At 36.8% G+C, this 24,684-nt stretch overlaps 2 protein-coding genes across 6 annotated transcripts in view; one reads left to right on the plus strand and one right to left on the minus strand.

The window, feature by feature from the left end:
- The window catches only part of wdr47a (WD repeat domain 47a), a 27,009-nt gene extending 22,488 nt beyond the window's left edge, over positions 1-4,521 (plus strand). For both annotated transcript variants that reach the window (XM_083525628.1, XM_083525629.1), the window contains exons 12-15: positions 1-51; positions 937-1,068; positions 1,237-1,455; positions 2,317-4,521. The exon at positions 1-51 is cut by the window's left edge and continues 120 nt beyond it. In XM_083525628.1, the coding sequence (XP_083381754.1) occupies positions 1-51; positions 937-1,068; positions 1,237-1,455; positions 2,317-2,459 (545 nt within the window). In that variant the 3' untranslated portion in view covers positions 2,460-4,521. The remainder of the gene's footprint in view (positions 52-936; positions 1,069-1,236; positions 1,456-2,316) is intronic.
- A 1,388-nt stretch (positions 4,522-5,909) lies between these two features.
- Positions 5,910-24,684, minus strand: part of kirrel1b (kirre like nephrin family adhesion molecule 1b) — a 62,924-nt gene continuing 44,149 nt past the window's right edge. The window contains exons 9-15 of one of the 4 annotated variants that reach the window (XM_083525685.1): positions 24,150-24,276; positions 23,758-23,858; positions 18,681-18,897; positions 13,940-14,047; positions 11,459-11,565; positions 10,124-10,201; positions 5,910-9,514 (exon numbers count right to left, since the gene is read on the minus strand). In XM_083525685.1, the coding sequence (XP_083381811.1) occupies positions 8,957-9,514; positions 10,124-10,201; positions 11,459-11,565; positions 13,940-14,047; positions 18,681-18,897; positions 23,758-23,858; positions 24,150-24,276 (1,296 nt within the window). In that variant the 3' untranslated portion in view covers positions 5,910-8,956. Of the gene's footprint in view, positions 9,515-10,123; positions 10,238-11,440; positions 11,566-13,939; positions 14,048-18,680; positions 18,898-23,757; positions 23,859-24,149; positions 24,277-24,684 lie in introns of all 4 variants that reach the window. The other 3 variants (XM_083525683.1, XM_083525684.1, XM_083525682.1) reach the window with 3 other exon arrangements.

Raw genomic sequence — 24,684 nt, forward strand, 5'->3', positions numbered from 1 at the left:
CTACTGACTGCCAGAGAGGACAGGGGCTTCACGCTCTCAATGGACACACAGGTATACACACATAGAAATGTACACAAATTCTCAAACACTCTCACACATGCTCTCATACACACAAACATGCTGTACAGTAAAACCCCGTTGGACGAGCATAATTCGTTCTTGAAAATTGCTCGTAGGTCCATTTGCTCGTACGTTTGAACTAATTTTTCCCATAAGAATGAATGTAAAAGCGATTTAATCCGTTCCGAGACCTCATTCGATCGCTTATTTCTGCACTTAAAAAGTGTTTGTAGCATATTTTAACAAACAAATACACCGCAAATTACCGTAATGTAAACATAATTTAACACTTACCCATGTGGTAGTGATTGATTGCGAGTGTGAGACGCTCGTAACCTTCTTGGTTTCAATGGTAATTCTATTTAGCATTATCACTGATTTAGTTGGGAGACATTTTTCAAGATTTCTAGTGAAATAAAAATATAACACTAAAAAGTTACGTTTTTGCTGCACTGAACAACGAGAGCGACCGAGCGATACGTCATCAACTAAGCGATTGATGCTACCCTCGGCCGAAAGCAGGGAACTGACGTGGGTTTGCTTGTGCCTTCAAAATTTGCTTATGATTAGGGTAAAATTATGCGAGCAAGGTCTTTTGTATCTACGTTTGCTCGTACTATTAGTTGCTCGTACAACAGGGTGTTACTGTACCTCTTTACTGCAGAATTCTGCCAGGGCTGCAGTTCTAACCCACACAGACAACCACTTGCAACATGCATGTAAACTCATATACCAGTAATAAGCTTTTCATGCTAGTACAGGAGTAGGACATAAACAGTCAGATTTTTCTCCCCTAGAACAACTGAGTTATTTTCTCATTTGCCCATAAGACATGTACAGTTTATTGATTTAATAAGCGATGCTGTCTCTTCACAGGTCACATACTCTCTCTGTACACATGGGGAGGCTGGATGATTGCATCTGGCTCACAGGATAAAACTGTGCGTTTTTGGGACCTGCGTGTTCCCAGCTGTGTGAGAGTCGTAGGGACAGCTTTTCACGGGTCAGGTGAGCATGCATTTAGATTTTACTTTACAGTCAGTAAAAACTTACTAAATTAAATGTTGTATATTTACTTTATATTTACCAGGTTTTTCATCATCAATTATGTGAATTTAACTTATTAAACATGAGTATATAACAAAAAATGACTCCCACACATATTTGATGATTCAGGCAGTCCAGTAGCCTCAGTGGCAGTAGATCCCAGTGGGCGTCTACTAGCCACAGGCCAGGAGGACAGTGCCTGTATGCTGTATGACATCAGAGGAGGAAGGATGGTGCAGACATATCGACCTCACTCGAGTGATGTGCGTTCTGTACGCTTCTCCCCTGGAGCTCATTACTTACTCACTGGATCGTATGACACAAAGGTTGTCACCACAGACCTACAAGGTAGCTGCATGCTTTTTCAACATGTGTCAAATCTAACACCAACATTCACCAACACACACAACCTAACTTCACCCTTTACCCTTTATCCCAAACACAACCAATATCTACAGCTTTAACCCAGCACCATATCAACATCCACAGATTTAACCCAAATCAACCCAAACATCTATAGAATTAACCAAGTCTGGCCAAAAATCTACAGTTTACCCCAGCACTATATAAATATCTACAGCTTTAAACCTGCACCATTTCAACATCTAACATGTTTAATCTTTAACCCAAACCTGACCAACATTAACAGCTTTAACCCAAATCTGGCCAACATTTACAGCTTTAACCCAAACCTGACCAACATCTATGGCCTTAACCCAAACCTGACCAACATTTACAGCTTTAACCCAAATCTGACCAACATCTACGGCTTTAAACCAAACATAACCAAACTGACTATTTTAATACCAGACTCAAAACAGAAAGACTAAGAAATGGGTACAGTAAGCTGTAAGAGGTAATCTACCACAAGCAGCATTTCTGACTGATTTTCATCATGGGCAATTAAAATCATAAAATAAAAATATATAAATTATATTTGTGAATTAAAACATGTCCAAAAAAGTACTTAATATAAAAACTGCTTCTACAACTACACTGGCCATTTTTCAGTCAACTAATCAAACTTTAGTTAAACAAAAATGTTTGTTTAACAACATTATTAGATTAGATAATTCAATAGATAATGGATTGGATGATTGTTTATATTCATCTGTTATTTTGTGTTTAAAAAGAGCATTTCAATGCAACTCTTTATACACCTGTCTCCCTGTCCCCTTAGCTAATCTTTATGTGTGTGTATGTGTGCAGGAGACCTTACAAAGCAGCTGCCATTGACTACAGTAGGAGAGCACACTGATAAAGTAATCCAGTGTAGGTGGCATCCACAGCAACTCTCCTTCCTGTCCTCATCTGCTGATCGCACTGTCACCCTCTGGACACACAACACATAGAGCTGTGTATCGGAGCACATCTCACTCTACTGACAAAAGTCTCCAGTTGGATGAAACTGTAAATAATTCTGTGTGTGTGTGTGTGTGTGTGTGTGTGTGTGTGTGTGTGTGTGTGTGTGTGTGTGCACATGTGTCTGTTTATTATTTCTTAATTATTTTCTTTGCTCTGTGACAGCCTATCTTCCTTGCCTCTTCTTTATCAGTGTTGCATAAATAGACGTAAATAGTTACATTGTTTTCACGCAAGCTACATGGCTTCATGATTTCAGCAGAATTCAACATAATATTGTTTTAATAATTATAATTCTCTAGTGCATATACTGATTTCTGGTAAATTAAAACTTAAAATTTTTTTAGGCTCACTGTTGTAGAGTCAAAAGCCTTCCAGTATTTTTAATCATATTGTGACTGGTAAATGTACACAAGTCTTGCTGTTTGAAATGGTAATTGAACTAATTCAGATAACAGCCAATGGCTAAGCAAGGAGGAAAAAGAAGAACATTTAAATAGATGTATGGCCAGTTCACCCCACAGATGAAGAACAAACTTTGTGAGCAAAACTGGAGCATGTTGAGGAAGATGTTCCAGGAACATCCCACTCATGTGTTCATCCCCAGTTCTCAGATTTTGCCAATAGAATAAGAGTCCATTATCCACGCGCAAACCCTGTTGTTTTGCACATTTGGTGTATTTTTCGGATCCAGCAAAGTCATTTGTTAAATAAGAAATTCCACATTCTAAATTGTGCAAGGACACATGCCACAGATACCCATATTTTCGTAATAGATGTTTCTGTGTGCTGCATATTTCGTATGGTGCCTTGGTTCATAGGTCATTTATAAAGCTTTATGCCATTTTAGACAGCCAGGTAGTGAGAAGGCACTTGGATTGGTGTAAATTCCACTATTCACTTTATCTTATGCTATATTAAGTTGCTTTAACTTTAACTTAACTGCATACTTCATACTGTTATCTTTTAATTATTCTTTGTCCTCATGGTCTGGAAAGTTCAGCATGAAAAAATAACAACATCAGTCATAAAATACATTAAATATATATATTTTTTATCTTCATTTATTTTATCCTGGTCAGGGAAGCAGTGAAGTACATCCTCCATGGAACACAAGGAAACATAAGACAGAAAGCCACCTTAAATGGGACACCAGCCCATCACATAGCATCATGCACACAGTTATTCACACCTTGGGAATTTAGCAAAGCTTGGTAAGGTGGAAGGAAACCCACAAGGAGATGGGGAGAATATGTAAAAACTTCACACAGACAGTAACTAGAGCCCAGAAAGAAATCAAGGACCTGGAGCTGTGAGTGGTACAGTTTGTGTTTTACATCTCTGTGTGTTTCCTGCATGATATCCTGGGTGTGTTTCTTGATTCTGTTGCTTCAGATCCAATGCAGACCTGAGCAGGATAAATAAGTTGAATAACGCAGTGAACAGATTGAATCGACACCCATTTTATAAGAAACAATGGTGTAAAGAAGTCAAATCGCCATGCCTTCATTAAAAACAGCACACTTGATGTTTTGCTGTTGTGTGTTAAATAAAAAACAGCATTAAGGACAAAGAAAATGTACATTGTGTGATCAACTGTGTTGAAATGTACAGTCTATATGCAAGTAGACTGTCCTGCAGTATGTAAATCCTGTGTTTTTTCCCTATTGATTGAAATGCAGAGCTTTTTGCCTGAAACATAACATCTGTGTGCATCTCTTGTGAATGCCTATAAAATCGCTGTTTTTCACTACTCTGTTCAAATGTTATACTACTATGATGACAAATTTATTCAATTTTACGTTTATCCTAAAACGGTTGATAGTATCCTGATTTATTTATTTTTAGAGCTACTCTAACATATGAACATATTTATTTTCCCATTTTAGGTAATGAGCCTTGATAACATTTGTCATTGATAGTACCAAATTATGCAAGTGTTTATTTTTTATTATTTTATTTATTTCAAATTTGGAAACTTTTGTCATTCTAATTTTACGGAAAAACAAGTGTCTGCTGCTGTAGAGTCAAAATAAAAAATTTTGTCACTTTCCTGTGTGTCACACAATTGTAAGCAATATATTGTTATGGTTAGAAAAATATTATTGTTATTATTAGTCACAAGTATAGATGTAGTTATATATAAGGAGCCAGAGTATTTTAGGAACCAAAACTATGACTTGTATATAAATTTATGAATATAAAAATAATCGTATGATTGTCGTAATATGAGATCCTAACAGACATTGAGACACTGCAGATAGACAAACAGATCATCAGAATGTATTGGAATAAATGTGCTTGAATGTGGAGTTTCATCAAATACTAAAATATAGCAACCAATAAATTATTATCGGCATTGTTTACCAAATGAAATCAATTGTGGGAGGTCGTCAGGGCCAGCAAGGTATGTTTTAATATATTTTTGTTTATGAATGTGTTAAATAATTCTCTTTATTTAATAGTGTTTCTCTTGAGTGCTCATATAGTGCTGTAGGGGTGCAGAAATCAAAAGCAGGGGCTCTTGGTACAGTAGCTTCAAATCAATGTTGCTTGAAGTTGTTGCATTAACCAATAATGCGACTCCGAGGCCTGAAAAAGGGCATAAAATTGTCACTTTTCATGTCTTTTGATTGGATGCTCAGATAGTGTACTAGTCAGAGCTCGCAAACCGCATCTGTAGAAAACTGCACAATCTCACTTATATTCTTGTGGATTTAATAGCTGTTTTTTCATTCCGAAATGGCTAACAGAGGAGAAGTTGTTGATTTGGTCACAGACAAACTTAGTGTTTACAAGGAGGTTTACAAGACAGACTTTTCAAGAAACGCTGAACATTGTGAGGAAAGGTCAGCCAAAACAGTTAAAAACAGTTGTTAAGCTTTTCCATGAACCATTTATATTTTTGCATTCTCTTTCCTGTAAAAGTTGCACAAAAACACATAATTTGCTATAATTAAAAATCCCCAGGAAAACTACTGTAATTACCAAAAAATGCAAGGAGAATTCAGGGTCATTTTATGAGGTTAATGTTGATGCTTCTGCAGGAGATGATGAATGCAGGTGTTGCAGCTGTGGCTGCAGTGAAAGATGACTTGTTATATTGTGTTAATTGGGTTTCTTGCTTTAGTTCATTTTCACTGTGTGAGATACCTGTCTGCGATGCTGTGGCTGCCCAGATATACTGCATTTCTGTAAAATATTGATGGTTTCCATACTGGTCATAATGATGGTATTCAGAGGTGGATTGATTTAGGTGACACCACTGAAAGCCTAGATGTTAGATGCACAGCCCGCCCTTGGTAAAAAAAAAAAATAAAATAAAAAATAACAATACCACTTTTTTATACATTTTTAGCTGAAATAGCAACAGATAATTAACCAATAATGTATATTCATAATTATGCATTTTCCCACATCCAAAGAATGACAAGCTTTGGTTACTATGAAAAAGGTGTATTTATTTAATAAAATGGAAAAATAATCACACAATAAAAAATTTTGTGTAAAATAAGATTAGGGAATAAAACAAATATGAATAATATAAATTTTGATTTTTGTACACATTTAAAAGATGAATAAAATTATGAAATTCACAAGAACAAGTAAAAGACCCAATATAAACACAATAATACTAAATAGGATTTTATAACAGGAGTTAGATAGAGGTACAGTAATTTGGAAAACTGGCAAGATTCACGCTATGACGCACATCTACAAAGAGTACTGCACATTCGCTCAATCTCATATATTCAGTATACTGTATTTGTGGGAATGAGACTGATATATTTTTTAATGTTTGTGGCATTACATACAAAATGGTATTTTGTACTGCTAGAGAGAGTTAATTAGTTATATTACTTAAATTGTAGCTTTAAAATGAATATATTCAGCATATTTAACAATGGACAAATTTTCTCAATTCAGTCATTCCTTCATCTTCAGTAATTTCTTTATGATGAGGGGGTTCATGGCAGGTCCAGAGCCAAAGCCAGCAACATCCATAACAAGATGGAAAATTAACCTCCAATGGGCCATCTGTCCATAGAGGGCATTATTCACTTTGTGAAGCCAATTATTTGCTAAATTTGGAAGCTTTCACCCTGTTTAGCAAATCTGTCTGGCAATGAAAATCTAATGGGAAAACAGATTTTAGGATTTCATCTTAACAATGCATATCAGGAAACAGATAACTGATTAATATCTATATAATGCATGGATGAAACTTGGCCTAGGTATTTTTTTGCATGTTGCATCTTATGCATCTTTCATTCAGACGGTACAAGATGGGCACAAATAATGGGATAAAGAAATGTAAGGTCACCCATCTGGTGAGAAAAAGGAATGGCACACTGTATGGTAGCTACATTTAATGATTATTTATAAGCTAATATTGTGGGTTTTTCAATGTTCATTATGGGTATACTGTTTGTTTTTGATTATTTTAATTAGTGGTTACCGTCTGGCAATGGAACTGTAAAAGTACAAATCATTTACATCAACAATGACTTGGAAATGCTGTTTCACACATTTTCTGTTGTTCTGACTTTTTTCCCTTTTGTATAAAAAAATATATAAAAATGCTTTTAAATGCCATGTTCTAAGTTTAGATAAAAATGTGGAAAAGCACTTTTCTACCTTGAAGGGGCAAATATGTGATGCAGGACAAGAGAAAAATACAAATAGAAAAAGGTTCAATTGTTCCTCTTTGGAACATCCCCACATTTATGTGATTGTGTGCTCGCCCACACAATAAAAAGTAGCAAGAAATTTAGATATTATGGAAGTAAGGACTTCACCTCGCGTGCTTTATCTTTTTTGGTAGTTTTTTTGTACCAGGTACGAAAAAGCAGCTTAGAAGGTTTTTTTTTTTTCAGTAACACTTTATATACAGCCTGAATAAATAAAGCTAAATGACTGTACCTATGTTCTGTTATTTTGGTAATGCACAAATATTAATACGCATACATAGGCCTTAATATGCATATGTACATAGTCTGTAGCAGCTTTAAATGTGTAATATAAATAGCAGAAATCATTTTAACTGATGTGCACTTATAAACTTTTAATAGTCCTATTCAGCACACAATCAGTTAGGGCAGTAATGCTGAGAACCACAGGGCATCATTATGAACAGTGTCATTTATATTACAACATGATTAAGTCCTTATTAAAAAACTCATTAATTTCCCTAAATCCTTATGAGGTATTATAAAGAGTTACATATTTTTCATTGGTAACAAAATTATAGAAAGCGCAGTCACAAAGGTTTATTAATACAGGCTGAAAGTTTCGTTTTTCTTTTTCTCCAGAACAAGGGTACAGTAGCTAAGCTGTTGCTCACACACATGTGCAGTGTCACCTCTAAGTTTACTGTAATTTAGTCTTTTCAGGTCCAGTTTCTGCAGTACTGCACAGTTTTCCACAACACTACACAAATCCCTTAACAAAAAGGGCAGTGCAAATGCTCTTCTTAATGTATTTATATAGAATGAAACAAGCTGGTCTTTATCTGCAATTTAGAACAAATATATCATACTTGGGACTTGGAAGCCAACAATAAGAGTTTTTATAAAATGCAGTTGGTTTTTTTTTTGCAATAGCTGCCAGTTATGGATGTACTGCTAAGACAAAATGACTACAAATTATAGACTTCCATTACCATTTCATGGTGTGCCACCAACAGTGGACAGTCTTTTGCTACAAGCAAAAATCTAACTGCTGATTTTTTTAATACTGGATATCAGCAGTGCTTGCAGGTATAACACCAATGAGACTTTACACTGTAGAGGAAACATATCACACACATATACTGTCCTTCATATCATCCAATAGAAAAAAACAGGGTTAACTGCGGCTGGAGTCATTTCTCAATATCCTCTGGTGCCATCTGCAGGAAACTGTCAGTTCCTTATCATGTCCCCTTCAATAGGCAAACCTATTGCTTCTTCTCAGCTATCCTGCTTGTAAATCTAGGGCAGTTGCCAACTTCAAGGAAATACTCCTTGTGTCTGTTGACATGTCTTTCAGATATATTTACATATGACGACAGTAAAAGAGTAACAGGGTTAAAGGGGAGAATTGAGAGAGAATATATATAGTCATGAATGTGCCCCTCCACTTTTTTTTCTTTTTTTTAATATTTTGTCTTTGCATTTCATATTTATTCTTGGTTTGGCACTATAGTGATGGCACACAATGAATACATGATAGTACAAAATACAATGTGTGTGTGTGTGTGTGTGTGTGTGTGTGTGTGTGTGTGTGTGTGTGTGTGTGTGAGTGTGTGACTAAAAGATAGCTACACTAGTCTGAAAATCTAGCTGTTGATTAATCACAATTAAGTAAGTCCTCAGTAAATGTGTGTGTATGTGTGTGTGTGTGTGTGTGTGTGTGTGTGTGTGTGTGTGTGTGTGTGTGTGTGTGTGTGTGTGTGTGGGTATGTGTGTGGGTATGTGTGTGTGAGAGACAGTGTCCTGTTATTCTCTCATACATGTGTCTGCATCCTCTGCGTGTGTCTCTGAGAGTATTCTGTGGGTGGAGATGAATAAGAGAAACGGGTTGAGCTCCCGTACTTCCCCAGTCCAGCTTCTGGCCCTACTCCTTGATTTGGCCCCACCCCCTGTCCTTTTGGATACATCTCATACGCTGGTCCTTCTTCAAGCGGCGGAGCAAAGCCAAGCCTGTACTGAGCGTATTGGGCAGATGTTTGGTATCCATATGTGTCATATGTAAGCGGATTGGTAGATTCTAAGAGGCCACATTCTCTGGAATAGTCTGTTGTCTGAAGTGCTGCTTTTGGTGGACCCTGGCTTTGTTTGGTCCTGGCAATGGTGCTGAACTGGGCATAAGTATTGTGGGTGATCCGAGATGGAGGGCGTGGTTCATAGCGGCCAATGGGAGCGGGATTAATTCCGGGTGCTGAGCCTGCTGCAGAAGTGGAGACCGAGGCTGGATTTGGTGGGCGGAATTCTTGGTAGCGGGCTGCGGAACGCCCTTCATCGTGGGTTGTCGCTCGCACATTGTAGTAACCATTTGTTGGGTCCTGAAAACAAACAAATTTGGTACATTATTTTACTATACTCATTGTATTGTGCACCTTTTTGTGGCATTAAATTTGCATTGTTCCGTTTTCCTAGTAGACCTTACCTGCATCAGCAATATATATTTGGGAAAACAAATAAAATATAACTCTAACATGGTCTTTGGTAAGCTTTTCAATGAGCAATATGTAGGACTCTACAACAAAATGTTTTCTTTGTCACATATACATTTTGTGAGAAATAAACTCTTTATAGCTATCCTTCAAGTTTGTTTATCTTTTTCCTGACATTATGGACATTTTTGTATATTTTATTTTATGTAGTTTTATTTTTTTAATATGGTTGCCTAAAACTAGCAAGGTACAATGATTAACATTAAATGTAATAAGGTCTTCAGTTTTCGAGAGTGTTATGAGATAAACACAATTACCATAATGTAATGTAACCTTGAATAGTATTGGAGCATTAAGGCCATTTTTTGCTATACACTGAACATATTTAAATTTGCAATAAAAAAAAAAGGAATACAGGAGGATCAAAATTGTTACTTTTACTTTCTGAGATTTAAATCTAGATAATGCCTGTATGCAATACTAGTACTTGCTTCTCACCTTCAGCTCATACTCCTCCTTGGTCTCCTGTGTTTCAGTGCGTGTTTCCTGCTTCAGCTCCGTGTCCTCTTTGAAAGGCTGAGTGGAGGGAGAGAGGGAGACAGAGGGAAGAAACTAAACCATCAAAACACCACAAAACAAACACACACAAAGAGAGGAGAGGGAGAGAAGGAGGGAGGGAAGAGGAAAACACCACATCAGGTTGATCAGCAGAAGAAAAGGAAAGGAAGAAATAGTGCTGTGGAGGAATGACAGCAATGGCTGATTAGCAGTGGATGCAACACTACCCTGACCCATCTCTTCCGATAGTTATTGAAGATACTTATTTTTTTTCCCCTATTTTCTTTATCTCTATTATTATATAATTATTAATATAATCTCAGAATAAAAATGCATATTGTCTTCAGATCTTAGTTTGCTAATATCCTTGGTTTCTTGCATTTCTCTGGTAAGTACTAATTTTAGGTCTGCCTGAATATATAACGTATAACTGTTATCTACTTGATCTAAGGCAGATTTTTTGTAAGTTGCCTAAAAGACTAAAATCCATAATTGCCAATGGCTCTTCTGCATTACAAAAACTTACGTAACTTAAAAGTTTTTCTTTGCCAGTTGCCCTAGGCTTACTCATCAGGGATAAATACACATAATTCACTATAATTCTTAAGTTATATAAAGCTGCTTTGAGACAATGTCCACTGTGAAAAGTGCTATAGAAATAAACTTGAACTTGAAACTTGGAAAAGCCTTAAAATTAAGATGCATGTCTCTAGATATATCTATAGATACAGCACTACTTTGGCTGTTTTGTTACTGTATGTATTATATTTAGATACTGTATAATTCAGACATAAGCTGATTTTTTAAATATGTTTAGTAATACTAGTACTACTGTATATTATTTAATTGTTAAGAAAGAAAAAATCTAATAATTAAATAATGAATTAATAACTACAATATATTTTATATTTGAGCTTCAAAAAAAAAATTTTTTTGTATGGCCTTTCTGTTTAGTTTTAAGGCTCAACAGAAATGAGAGGAAAAAGTCTGACAACTGAATGGATTGAAAGTGATGGTTTTTGTAGTTCATAGGTACAGAGACAAACCCTTTGTTCTAAAACTTGTTTTACCATGTACTCCTGGCCATTATTGTTACTCAATGTCTTACTTTATGCTCGTTAAATAGGGACTTGGAGGCTAAGAAGATCAACAAAACAAAACAATACATTTCGGAAACATAACGTCCATTTTTAAAGATGAGTTGATGAAAACTGGATTTGAACACAGGGTTTGTGTCTCTGTTACTACCATACTCACAGAGTGCAATGTCTTTACCATGCGTGACGCTGTAGAGACACCTGGTGTATCTTCCTCTAGACTTGGTGTCTCCTTGTTGACTGTCTCTACCTTGATGTCAGGCTTCAATGCAACCCCTCGACGACCTGAAAAGTAAATAAGAATAAATATTACTTATTATTATAAGTAATGTTTATGACCTGGATAAATCATAAGAATAAAAGAATGAAAGAAAAAATAATAAAAATCTTGCAGCCAGTGCTAGTGATAGAGCAATGCATCGTAGGTGCATGTCCACTGTGAGAGACATAATCTAAAAAAAAAAAAATCCAGAAATCACAATATATGATTTTTAAACTATTTATTTGTATGATACAGCTGCAAATAAGTATTTGAACACCTGTCTATCAGCTAGAATTTTGACCCTCAAAGACCTGTTAGTCTGCCTTTAAAATGTCCACCTCCACTACATTTATTATCCTAAATTAGATGCACCTGTTTGAGGTCGTTAGCTCCATAAAGACACCTGTCCACACCATACAATCAGTCAGAATCCAACTACTTACATGGCCAAGACCAAAGAGCTGTCCAAAGACACTAGAGACAAAATTGTACACCTCCACAAGGCTGGAAAGGGCTACGGGGAAATTGCCAAGCAGCTTGGTGAAAAAAGGTCCACTGTTGGAGCAATCATTAGAAAATGGAAGAAGCTAAACATGACTGTAAATCTTCCTCGGACTGGGGCTCCATGCAAGATCTCACCTCGTGGGGTCTCAATGATCCTAAGGAAGGTGAGAAATCAGCCCAGAACTACACGGGAGGAGCTGGTCAATGACCTGAAAAGAGCTGGGACCAACGTTTCCAAGGTTACTGTTGGTAATACACTAAGACGTCATGGTTTGAAATCATGCATGGCACGGAAGGTTCTCCTGCTTAAACCAGCACATGTCCAGACACGTCTTAAGTTTGTCAATGATCCAGAGGAGTCATGGGAGAAAGTCATGTGGTCAGATGAGACCAAAATAGAACTTTTGGGTCATAATTCCACTAAACGTGTTTGGAGGAAGAAGAATGATGAGTACCATCCCAAGAACACCATCCCTACTGTGAAGCATAGGGGTGGTAGCATGATGCTTTGGGGGTGTTTTTCTGCACATGGGACAGGGCGACTGCACTGTATTAAGGAGAGGATGACCGGGGCCATGTATTGCGAGATTTTGGGGAACAACCTCCTTCCCTCAGTTAGAGCATTGAAGATGGGTCGAGGCTGGGTCTTCCAACATGACAATGACCCGAAGCACACAGCCAGGATAACCAAGGACAGGCTCTGTAAGAAGCATATCAAAGTTCTGGCATGGCCTAGCCAGTCTCCAGACCTAAACCCAATAGAGAATCTTTGGAGGGAGCTCAAACTCCGTGTTTCTCAGCGACAGGCCAGAAACCTGACTGATCTAGAGAAGATCTGTGTGAAGGAGTGGGCCAAAAATCCCTCCTGCAGTGTGTGCAAACCTGGTGAAAAACTACAGGAAACGTTTGACCTCTGTAATTGCAAACAAAGGCTACTGTACCAAATATTAACATTGACTTTCTCAGGTGTTCAAATACTTATTTGCAGCTGTATCATACAAATAAATAGTTAAAAAATCATATATTGTGATTTCTGGATTTTTTTTTTTAGATTATGTCTCTCACAGTGGACATGCACCTACGATGACAATTTCAGACCCCTCCATGATTTCTAAGTGGGAGAACTTGCAAAATAGCAGGTTGTTCAAATACTTATTTTCCTCACTGTATATATATATATATATATATATATATATATATATATATATATATATATATATATATATATATATATATATATATATATATAAAAACATAACAGTTATTCTTTTATATATATATAATTATATATATATATAATTTAAATGTATTTATTCGTCTCATAAACTCACATAAATTAATATGAGTTAAAAATAAAAAACACACCTCAGCACTCGAATAATATAATTTGCACCAGGACATAAAACACAAACTATACAAGCACAATAACTGCTTCTACTACAGGGCATGAAACTCGATTTTCCTAATAATTTAGATTCTCTCATTTTGGCATTACTGTCTCTTCGATATTCTTATTTTACCACATGTTCCAATAAAGTTTTAAATATTTTTATTAAAGTTCATACATACAGGTCTTTTAATGCTTAAGTATAACAGTTTCATTCATAACATAAAACATTTTGTTTGCTATATATTTAATTGTTTTTAATGAATATCCTGCCAAATGTAAAAAGGTGCTCTCTGTATATCTAACAATGTTCCTTACATCATACTGGCTCCTTCAATTCAAAAATTTATTACATCACATTCCATTGTGAACTAAACAAGTTTAATTAACTTTCAAAAACATTTAGTATTTCAGTAAGAATTATGAGCAGTAAATAGGCACATGTTCAGAGGTCTAATTGTATTCCATTGTGATGGTTTTGCATAAATGACACATAGTACACTCACTGGCTTTTCGCTGGCGATAGAGGTAGAAGGCCAGTGCAAGCAAGAAGACAATTAGCAGGATGGAAGATCCGACTGTTCCACCAGCTATTATACCCACAGGGACAATATCTGTGCAAAAGAAGAAGTGATAAGAAAAATTGTTTCCTTTTCATATCTCTACATATATGGGGCTTCAAGTTAAGACATATACTCAACATGAAAACTGCGATCTGTCTGAATTAACACAACATCATGTAAAGTCAATAAAGATTCATAGGAGGGCAATTCATCTTTCTACACAAAGTTGCACAATTGATGCAGAATTAATCTCTCAACAAGAGATTCGGGACATCACAACATAATATGTCAGATGCAATGCTTCACTGCATTGGTTCACGTCTACACTGAGAATGACAAAAATTTACTATAAGTTTGTGTACCGTATAACTCTCTTTATACAGATGCCAGATCTCAAAACATAGTTATATGGACAACCTGCAGCTCAGCTAACCCATACAGAAATCTGATAAATGGCAATATATGCAAAGCACAAATATTGCATACATGATCATATTTGGATTTCACAGTTATAGAAATGTCAGATACTTGTACATATACCCTATATATATTTTCAAATATTACACATTTACAAAACATATATACGTATAAAATACATGTTCATATATGGGTAAAGGATGTTTATTCTTGTATAAACAGTATAATACACACACACACACACACACACACACACACACACACACACACACACACACACACACACACACACACATTGTGCTTGTTTAATACATAACAGTTATTCTTTTCCAATAACTAACTTCATAAAACTACCTTACATTTCCTTAATTCTATTAAAGAAATGGTCAAAAACATGTTTTATAAAACATTTTGTAAAATCTCTACATCTTTTCATCCAAATCTTTCTTGCCGCTAAATCAGTATTGCAGGAAGTATTCTGCCACAACTTGCAACCATTAAGGTTGTTTTTCTTTTGATGGCAGCCAATAAGAAATAGTGAATATAATTTGATCTGGTTGGTTTCAGATCAATTACAGTCATGTTATGAAACAGTCAATTGGAACGTCTCTAGGTTACGTATTTAACCCTAGTTCCCAGAGGGAACGAGACGTGCATCGAAACAATTTGGGAACGCGCCCGAGTGTTCACACTCTAAAATAATGTGTGTAATCAGTCAAAAATTTAACGCTGGCCTTGACCAGCACCCTGCACCCTGATGTCACAACAGAAAATATAAAACTCACATGGAGTGAGGTAAGCGCCAGCTTTTGTAAAGGGAAAAGGAAGTGATGCAGTGATGCCGGCAGTGTGGCTTAGAGACGCAGTGTCTCGTTCCCTCAGGGAACTAGGGTTACATACGTAGGGTTACATACATACATAGAGACGTTCCCTTTCAGGAACTCGAGCTGCGTCAAAACACTTTGGGAACAAGTGTCCAATCCTGCCAGGCTGACCAGTCCCTGACTAGTGTGTATAAACACAGCTAGGTCGAAGGACAGAGGGGCCAGGAATGGCACTGCAGTCCAGGTTGTAAAACCAGATGAAGGTCAGCGGGTGGGATCAGCCCGCAGCGTTGCAAATGTCTTGGCGGGGTACTCCAGAGGACTAAGCCTTTGAGGCAGCCACACTCCGGGTCAGCTCTGACCCTGAATAAAGCAGGGAGACAAGAGAACTCATGTGATAATGCGATGGCATCAATGATCCATCTGCTAAGGGTCTGCTTCTGGCAGAGAGGCCTCTTTTCGGAAGGCAGTAGCCGAAGAGCAGTTGGTCAGACTTTTTCCAGGCACCCATCCTATGGACTTAGGTCTCCAGTGCGTGCCAGGCACAGTTGGTTCATTTCTCCTGGACTGAGGCCTGAGAAGTAGGAGGATAAAATGCCAGTAACAGGTCATGGGATGACCGAGGGCACCTTGGGGCACAAAAAGGCACTAGCCATACCTGGAGTAACTCCAGAAAGAAGAGGGCCACTGAAAGGGCCTGTAGATCCCCTACTCTCTTAAGTAAGCAAATGGCCAACAAAAACGCAGTCTTGATGGAGAGATGCCTCCAAGATGCCTCGGCCAGAGGCTAAAAGGGGGCTCAGAGGAAGCCCCTAAAACAATAGCCAAGCCCAATCCAGGCACTCTAGGTTGAGACTGCCCAGCTAAGGGCACATGATATGCTGAAATGGAGGCTGCGTAGTCTTTCAGGGTGGACAAAGCCAACTCTTTCTCTTTCCAACTGTCCTTGGAGAAAAACCAGCACTGAGCCAACTGGGCAGAACAGACGCCAACTGGGGCGGAGCTCTGGAGTGGAGAATTGTCTCTACCACCTCAGTACCTATACTGTATCTCTTCACAACTATAACTAGTTAAAAACTATTGAAAACTATCTATCTTTTTATATATATATATATATATATATATATATATATATATATATATATATATATATATATATATATATATATATATATATATACAGTGAGGAAAATAAGTATTTGAACACCCTGCTATTTTGCAAGTTCTCCCACTTAGAAATCATGGAGGGGTCTGAAATGATCATCATAGGTGCATGTCCACTGTAAAAGACATAATCTAAAAAACAAAATCCAGAAATCACAATATATGATTATTAAACTATTTATTTGTATGATACAGCTGCAAATAAGTATTTGAACACCTGTCTATCAGCTAGAATTCTGACCCTCAAAGACCTGTTAGTCTGCCTTTAAAATGTCCACCTCCACTACATTTATTATCCTAAATTAGATGCACCTGTTTGAGGTCGTTAGCTGCATAAAGACACCTGTCCACCCCATACAATCAGTAACAATCCAACTACTAACATGGAGAAGACCAAATAGCTGTCCAAAGACACTAGAGACAAAATTGTACACCTCCACAAGGCTGGAAAGGGCTACGGGGAAATTGCCAAGCAGCTTGGTGAAAAAAGGTCCACTGTTGGAGCAATCATTAGAAAATGGAAGAAGCTAAACATGACTGTCAATCTCCCTCAAACTGGGGCTCCATGCAAGATCTCACCTCGTGGGGTCTCAATGATCCTAAAGAAGGTGAGAAATCAGCCCAGAACTACACGGGAGGAGCTGGTCAATGACCTGAATAGAGCTGGGACCACCATTTCCAAGGTTACTGTTGGTAATACACTAAGACGTCATGGTTTGAAATCATGCATGGCACGGAAGGTTCCCCTGCTTAAACCAGCACATGTCCAGGCACGTCTTAAGTTTGCCAATGACCATTTGGATGATCCAGAGGAGTCATGGGAGAAAGTCATGTGGTCAGATGAGACCAAAATAGAACTTTTGGGTCATAATTCCACTAAACGTGTTTGGAGGAAGAAGAATGATGAGTACCATCCCAAGAACACCATCCCTACTGTAAAGAACAACCTCCTTCCCTTAGTTAGAGCATTGAAGATGGGTCGAGGCTGGGTCTTCCAACATGACAATGACCCCAAGCACACAGCCAGGATAACCAAGGACTGGCTCTGTAAGAAGCATATCAAGGTTCTGGCGTGGCCTAGCCAGTCTCCAGACCTAAACCCAATAGAGAATCTTTGGAGGGAGCTCAAACTCCGTGTTTCTCAGCAACAGGCCAGAAACCTGACTGATCTAGAGAAGATCTGTGTGAAGGAGTGGGCTAAAATTCCTCCTGCAGTGTGTGCAAACCTGGTGAAAAACTACAGGAAACGTTTGACCTCTGTAATTGCAAACAAAGGCTACTGTACCAAATATTAACATTGACTTTCTCAGGTGTTCAAATACTTATTTGCAGCTGTATCATACAAATAAATAGTTAAAAAAACATACATTGTGATTTCTGGATTTTTTTTTTTAGATTATGTCTCTCACATTGGACATGCACCTACGATGACAATTTCAGACCCCTCCATGATTTCTAAGTGGGAGAACTTGCAAAATAGCAGGGTGTCCAAATACTTATTTTCCTCACTGTATATATATATATATATATATATATATATATATATATATATATATATATATATATATATATATATATATATATATATATATATATATATATATATATATATATATATATGTTCATATATGTTCATATATGTTCATATATGTCCACATATAACAGTTCTATATGGGAAAAGTTAATTGTGGAACTCAGGCTGCACAGAGAGGCAGCTCATACTGTATGCATCAACATAGTTTTCCTTATAGCTCAGTGATATACCACTCTTAAAGTCTGTTAAACCACAAAGTCTGAGGTAGAATCCAGGAGATATTTTTTGAGCCATTTTTCCTGCCATGATCAACTCTGGCCTCCAAGTTATTCAAATTATATTTAGCTAAAAAAAAAAAAAAAAAAAAGGAAAATGTGCAAGAATATTCTTAGATAGCAAAGTCTGATTTATTTATATCCACCACTCCATTCTTTTTACTATTCTAACTAGCAATTATTCCACAGGATTGAGTAGAGTCTAAGTGAATTTATGAGTTGAATAGTCTATGTAATTCTGTATATATAAAGTATAGAAGTTCCATGTATAAATGCTAAAGTTCTGTATATGCTAAGGGACTAAATATAATTAGTCTAAATTAATTTAAATTCTATAAATTAATTAACTGTACATTTTATTTATAATTAATTCATTTATAATATACAATTAATTGTCAGTTGGTTATTGAAATTTTCTTGGTTATTTCTATAGTGAGATGTCAGAGGTCCTGATAACTGTGCCATCTCACCTGTCTCCGCCAGTGTGATGATCATGGTGCCTGGTCCAAATGAGTTCCAGGCTGTGCAGTTGTATGTGGATTGAAAGTCTGATTCTATCACATTATTGATGGTGAGGGTGGAGAGTACAGCTCCCCCTTCTGATGCAGGCTTGCTCTGCTCTACTGTGTACCTCTCTGACAGAGTGCCTCTATCCTTCTCCCACACATTCTCCTTCCAGGCCCATACCTGCAAATGGAAACATACATGACCTAAAATATGTAGCCTAAAAGAAGCACCCACAACATCCTTTTTACCTATGGGTTTTCTAGATGGCACATGGTCTTCCATATGTAGTTGTGTAGTTAAGGTTATACATGCACAACTATCATTCTATTTATATTCTAATCTGCCAGGGAGGTATCTTTCCGAAACTAGCAGATACTGAAAATACAAGTTGTGACAACCCTTCCTGATGCATTTCCAGACAGTGGGTAATTTAAGTGATATTACCTTTTGTATTGGAAATGATACCAATATGTGAGCCTACTGCTCCAGCTTGAGAATGATTGTCACTCCAGCATAAGGTTGATCCTTATTAACCTGTTAGCCTTCACCACAGCTTTTGGGACTTACAGCTAAAAAATGCCCTACCTACATTTAAATGTTAACAGTTCCTGATAAAAGTGGGCTACATACACAAAGTCAGGTGCGGATGCTGATCTCATACTTATATTTTTATTTTAAATGAGAAAAATACATAAGTGCTGATCAATTATAAATTGAGGTCATTTAAGTAATGATACTGCTTTTGATTATAACCATTGCTAGCTCTATTAGCACTGTACTCTCTTGAAAACGAGAATGACTTATTAATACTGTATTTATTAATACTACATCCTACTGGTTTAAATTAAGATTGAGACTTTCCATTATTTTTCTATTTTAAAAGATAAAAGTGTCAGTGCTGTTTTCTTCTGAGGATCAGTGTTACTCAGGGTTAGATACTGTTGCAACTACTGTCTTCTGATTTTTAAAAAAAATATTAAATACTAAATATTTAATATTTATGGCACTTGGCACAAGATAAAAAATAAAGCTCAAAACAATATAGCTCTTGACTATTTCATTTATATATAATCCATATCATAATCCATAAATACACTTTTTACTTTTTACTATATATATATATATATATATATATATATATATATATATATATATATATATATATATATATATATATATATATATATATATACACTTTTTACTTTTTACTATATATATATATATATATATATATATATATATATATATATATATATATATATATATATATATATATATATATATATATCTCATACACACACAAACACACTCACACACACTCTGACACACTTCAGACTACAGCCTTTTTATATTTAAAAATAAATAAAATATACAGTATAAAGCCTAAGCATATGTGTATATGGTTCAATCACAAATGTCTTGTGAAAGCTGTGAACGTGCTCAATAAAAGATTGCACCTCTTCTTTTCATCTCAGTTGTCCTTCATATTCTCTTAGCCCTAACCCTCGTTTATTTCAGAATTTATATTTCATAAGTAGCATGTGCATTAAGAAATGTCCTGTCTTATTATCCACAAGGTAGTCACGCATATGAGTGGGGGAGGGGAGTGGACCCATTAACACTGTGATGTGGGAGTGAGAAAAAGAGAGATGGGAGCAATAAATAACCTTGTGGAAGCGAAACAGACTTGAGAGTGAAAGAACAGAGAGAAAAAGAGAGGAGAAGGAGAGGAGAGGAGAGGAGAGGAGAGGAGAGGAGAGGAGAGGAGAGGAGAGATACAATGAGAAGACAGGAGGTGACAGGGAGAGTTGGGTAAAGTGCTGAGATTGTTAAAAGCTCTCATTTGTCATGTCCTGCTGTCTGTTTCTTATAATCCACACTGAAGGGTACAGGACCTTGTGTTTAATGCTCTCTCTCTCTCTCTCTCTCTCTCTCTCTCTCTCTCTCTCTCTCTCTCTCCATTGTTCATCTTTGCTTAAATCCCGTCTTTTACTGCAGCAGTTATATACATACATCAAAGTACTCACTTGTTTTCTATTATTATCATGTATTTTTTATTTACAATATAATATAATATGTACTATACATAATATAATACTATATTATGTGTAGTGTTTCATTATTATATTATTTCTGTAAAATCTAATTAAAAGTACAACAAACATTGTTGAGAACAGAGAACAATTTATAAACAATTGAACAATTCTGAAATAATGTCATCTTCACTGCTCAACAGTTAAACAGTTTTTGTCCTGTCTATACCATGCTACCAGAACACCTTTTCCACAAAATAACTAAGGCATTTAAAAAAAAAAAACATTATTTTGCAAAAAAAAAACTCTCAGAATTAGAGAACACTTTCAGATACCTTCCAGTTATTGGTGTTAATCTGGCACCTGGTGCTAATTTCCTTGATTATCTGTCAACCCCTATTTAACTGGCAGCCTAACTTCCAGTGTCACTGACTCTGCAAAATGGTGGTCCGTTCTAAAGTGACTGAAAGCCTCCGGCAGCAGGTTGTCCAGATGAAGGCCAAAGGGATGACCCTATAAGCCATAGCAAGACAAGTTGGTCGTTCCAAATCTGTGATTTCAAAAGTATTGAATCTTTACAACATCACAAACCCATTCAAGTCCGCCAAGAAGGCTGGTCGTCCATGGAAGACAAATACTGCGGAGGACAGGATACTGCAGAGGATCTCAATGGGCAATCGTTTCCACACTGCAGCTGGAATTGCTCACCAGTTCAGCGCTGAACGGGGTAAGGATCTGTCTCATCATACAGTGTCTCGACGTTAAAGAGCATTTGGACTGAAAGCCCACTCTGCAGTGACCAAACCTCTCATTAGCAGAAAGAATAAAAAGGCTAGACTAAGCATGTTGTGTGGACAGAGGAGAACTGGTCCAAAGTTCACTTCAGTGATGAAAGCAAGTTTAATTTATTTGGTTCCGATGGGAAACATTATGTTCGGCAACAAACTGGAGAAAGACTGAACCCAAAGTGTGTAAAGAAGTCAGTGAAAAGTGGAGGAGGAAGTGTCATGGTTTGAGGCATGTTTTCTGCAGCAGGAGTTGGGCCTCTTATACAGTTACATGGCAGAGTGAATGCAAATGTTTTTCAGAACCTTCTTCAACAACATATGGTTCCTTCCCTGCGTTCATCACCCAATCAGCCCGCAGTGTTCATGCAGGAGAACGCTCCATGTCACACAGCAAAACGGGTAAAGCAGTTCCTTGAAACTGAAAACATTGAAATAATGACATGGTCTGCCCAGAGTCCTGATCTCAACGCAATAGAGAACCTCTGGAAAATCCTTGGCGACAAAGTTATAGCCAAGTTTCCCACTACAGTCACTGAACTGTGGAGGAGACTGGAAGAAGAGTGGACCAAAATCACACCAGAGCAGTGTGAGAGACTAGTGCTGTCCTGTGGCCGCAGATGTGCTGAAGTCATTCAGAGCAGAGGCCTGTACACTTCCTACTAATTGCTGACTGTTGTAACCTCCAGAAAATTTTGTTGTAATCTTTTTCCATGCTACAGTCATTGCTGTTTTCTAATTTTGATCAGTGTGTTTTCTGGAAAATAATGTTTTTTTTTAAATGCCTTAGTTATTTTGTGGAAAGGTGTTCTGGTAGCATGGTATAGACAGGACAAAAACTTCAACTGTTGAGCAGTGAAGATGACATTATTTCAGAATTGTTCTCTAATTTTGATCTCCAGTGTGTGTGTGTATATATATATATATATATATATATATATATATATATATATATATATATATATATATATATATATATATATATATATATATATATACATTTCCTGAGAGAAATTAATAAGCTATTCTGCCAAAACTACTCAGGTCACACAGTAAATAGTATTAAAAAACAATTTAATGTTGGCTATTTAGTATGATTATATTAAATCCATGACTATAAAAGTAATAACCCTAAAAATATACAGTCGAACCACTTATCTCGACCTCGGTTAACTCGCCAACCCTGTTAAGTCAACATTTCTGAAGTGAAACCGCCAAATTCTCGCTTTGTCTTAGCATTCTTTAATCGGTTATGTCGATTTTTTTATGTCGCCGAACCCTAATATCTCAATCACAAGGGGGGGCAAATTTGCCACTTAACGTCGGTTATGTCAGGAATCCCCCTGCCCCTTCAGCGGCGGCATTCCCCGAAGCACCCTGCTTCTTCTCCTCGCAGTTATGCTGATCACACACACCTGACTCTCATTCACTCACTCATCCCATCTCCTATTTAAGGCCCTCACCTCCACACACTCGCGGTCTGTTATTGTTTGTTCATTATCCTATGTGTTGGTTCATGCTCCTGCTGTTTTCCATGTTCACTCTGTCTGCACCACATTTATCAGTTGCTGCCCAGCGCTGCGCTTTCCATAGCGCGGATCCATGGATTCTCTACACGAACTGTCTCGGCATTCACAGAACTTTGTGGACCGCGCTCCCGGAGCGCACCACTGGATATTACTGCTTCGCTACAAGTATTGGTGGATTATCTCCTGAATATTCTCAATAAACTTTGTTTGCGTTTACTTTGGCTTCCGCCTCCTTATCCGCATTACAGGTTATCTCGATCCGCATGACCAATTAATCAAATTGCCACAACGTTGTTGTGTAAAAAAAAACCTGTATGCACATTCTCATTTAATAACGCACATCAAGCACATAATGAAATTTCAAGCACGTTATTATATTGCCGCCATATTGGTTTTCGTTTATCTTGATCATCGGTTATCTCTACGCTTTTTGGCGTCCCCTAGGCCGGCGACATAATCGGTTCCACTGTATTGTGGTAATTTCTTGTAAAGGGGTGGTACAAGATTTTCATTTTATTTAATGTTTAATTTTTCTTTATTATTATTATTATTTATAAAATATATTTGAAGTGATCTTATGAAACTTTAATTATGCATAATGGAATTTGTGACATGCTCGAACAAACATTTTTGACAAATCACTGTGAGTATGTATGTGTGTGTGTGTGTGTCCGTGTGTGTGTGTATACTCACAATTTTGTCAGGAGGAGGTGTGCTCGCAATGTAGCATTTGATCTCACCCTTCTCACCTCTTACAGCATACTGAACTGGTTCGCTTGAAATAATTGGTGGACCTGTTCAGTAATCAGAAAATCACTAATACATCGCTATTATTCCCATTAATATAAAGGAAAGGTTAGTTGAACATTAGATATTGAACGTGGTCTGTTTTGCTCAGACATTATATGAACATAAGGCCTCTATTCATCAGATAACAATTGCTAAGTATAAAATATTTATTTTTTATTTCATGCAATTATGTGTGTGTGTGTGTGTGTGTGTGTGTGTGTGTGTGTGTGTGTGTGTGTGTGTGTGTGTGTGTGTGTGTGTGTGTGTGTGTGTGTTTGTGTGTGTGCTGTACTAACCATTGACTGTCAGGGTGACCTCTGTCTCACCAACCCCAATCCTGGGTACAATGGCTTTACACACATACTGTCCTGCATCAGCCTGACTCACCGACTTTAAATACAACTGATTATTGTTACTGAGAACCTGACAGAGAATAAAATGAAAGCAAGAAAATGACATTGAAAACTCAGAAAGAATCAATAATGTAATGTGTCCATTGTAAAATTTTGTGTGAAGTGAATTATGATGAAATAATTGTTCTTCTATATAAGGTTAAGACAGATTTGTGGATTGTTGTCTACTTTGAGTGAATCATATATTTCTAGCACTTTATACACTGCCCTTACACAACTAATAGAACTAAATGGAAAAATAATGATTATAGCCATTTTAATATATGCTTTCAAATGCTAGATTTTAGCCTTTAACCTTCACTTGTAGCCCACTATTTGCATTCTGGGCATTTCCTCTTCCTTTAGTCCTTTTCTTAAATTTTTTGTCATAGTTATATTATGTGGTATATATTATTATATTAAATCATAGTTCTAGTAA

Source organism: Silurus aristotelis (assembly GCF_946808225.1).
Source record: "Silurus aristotelis genome assembly, chromosome: 22".
Lineage (NCBI taxonomy): Eukaryota > Metazoa > Chordata > Actinopteri > Siluriformes > Siluridae > Silurus > Silurus aristotelis.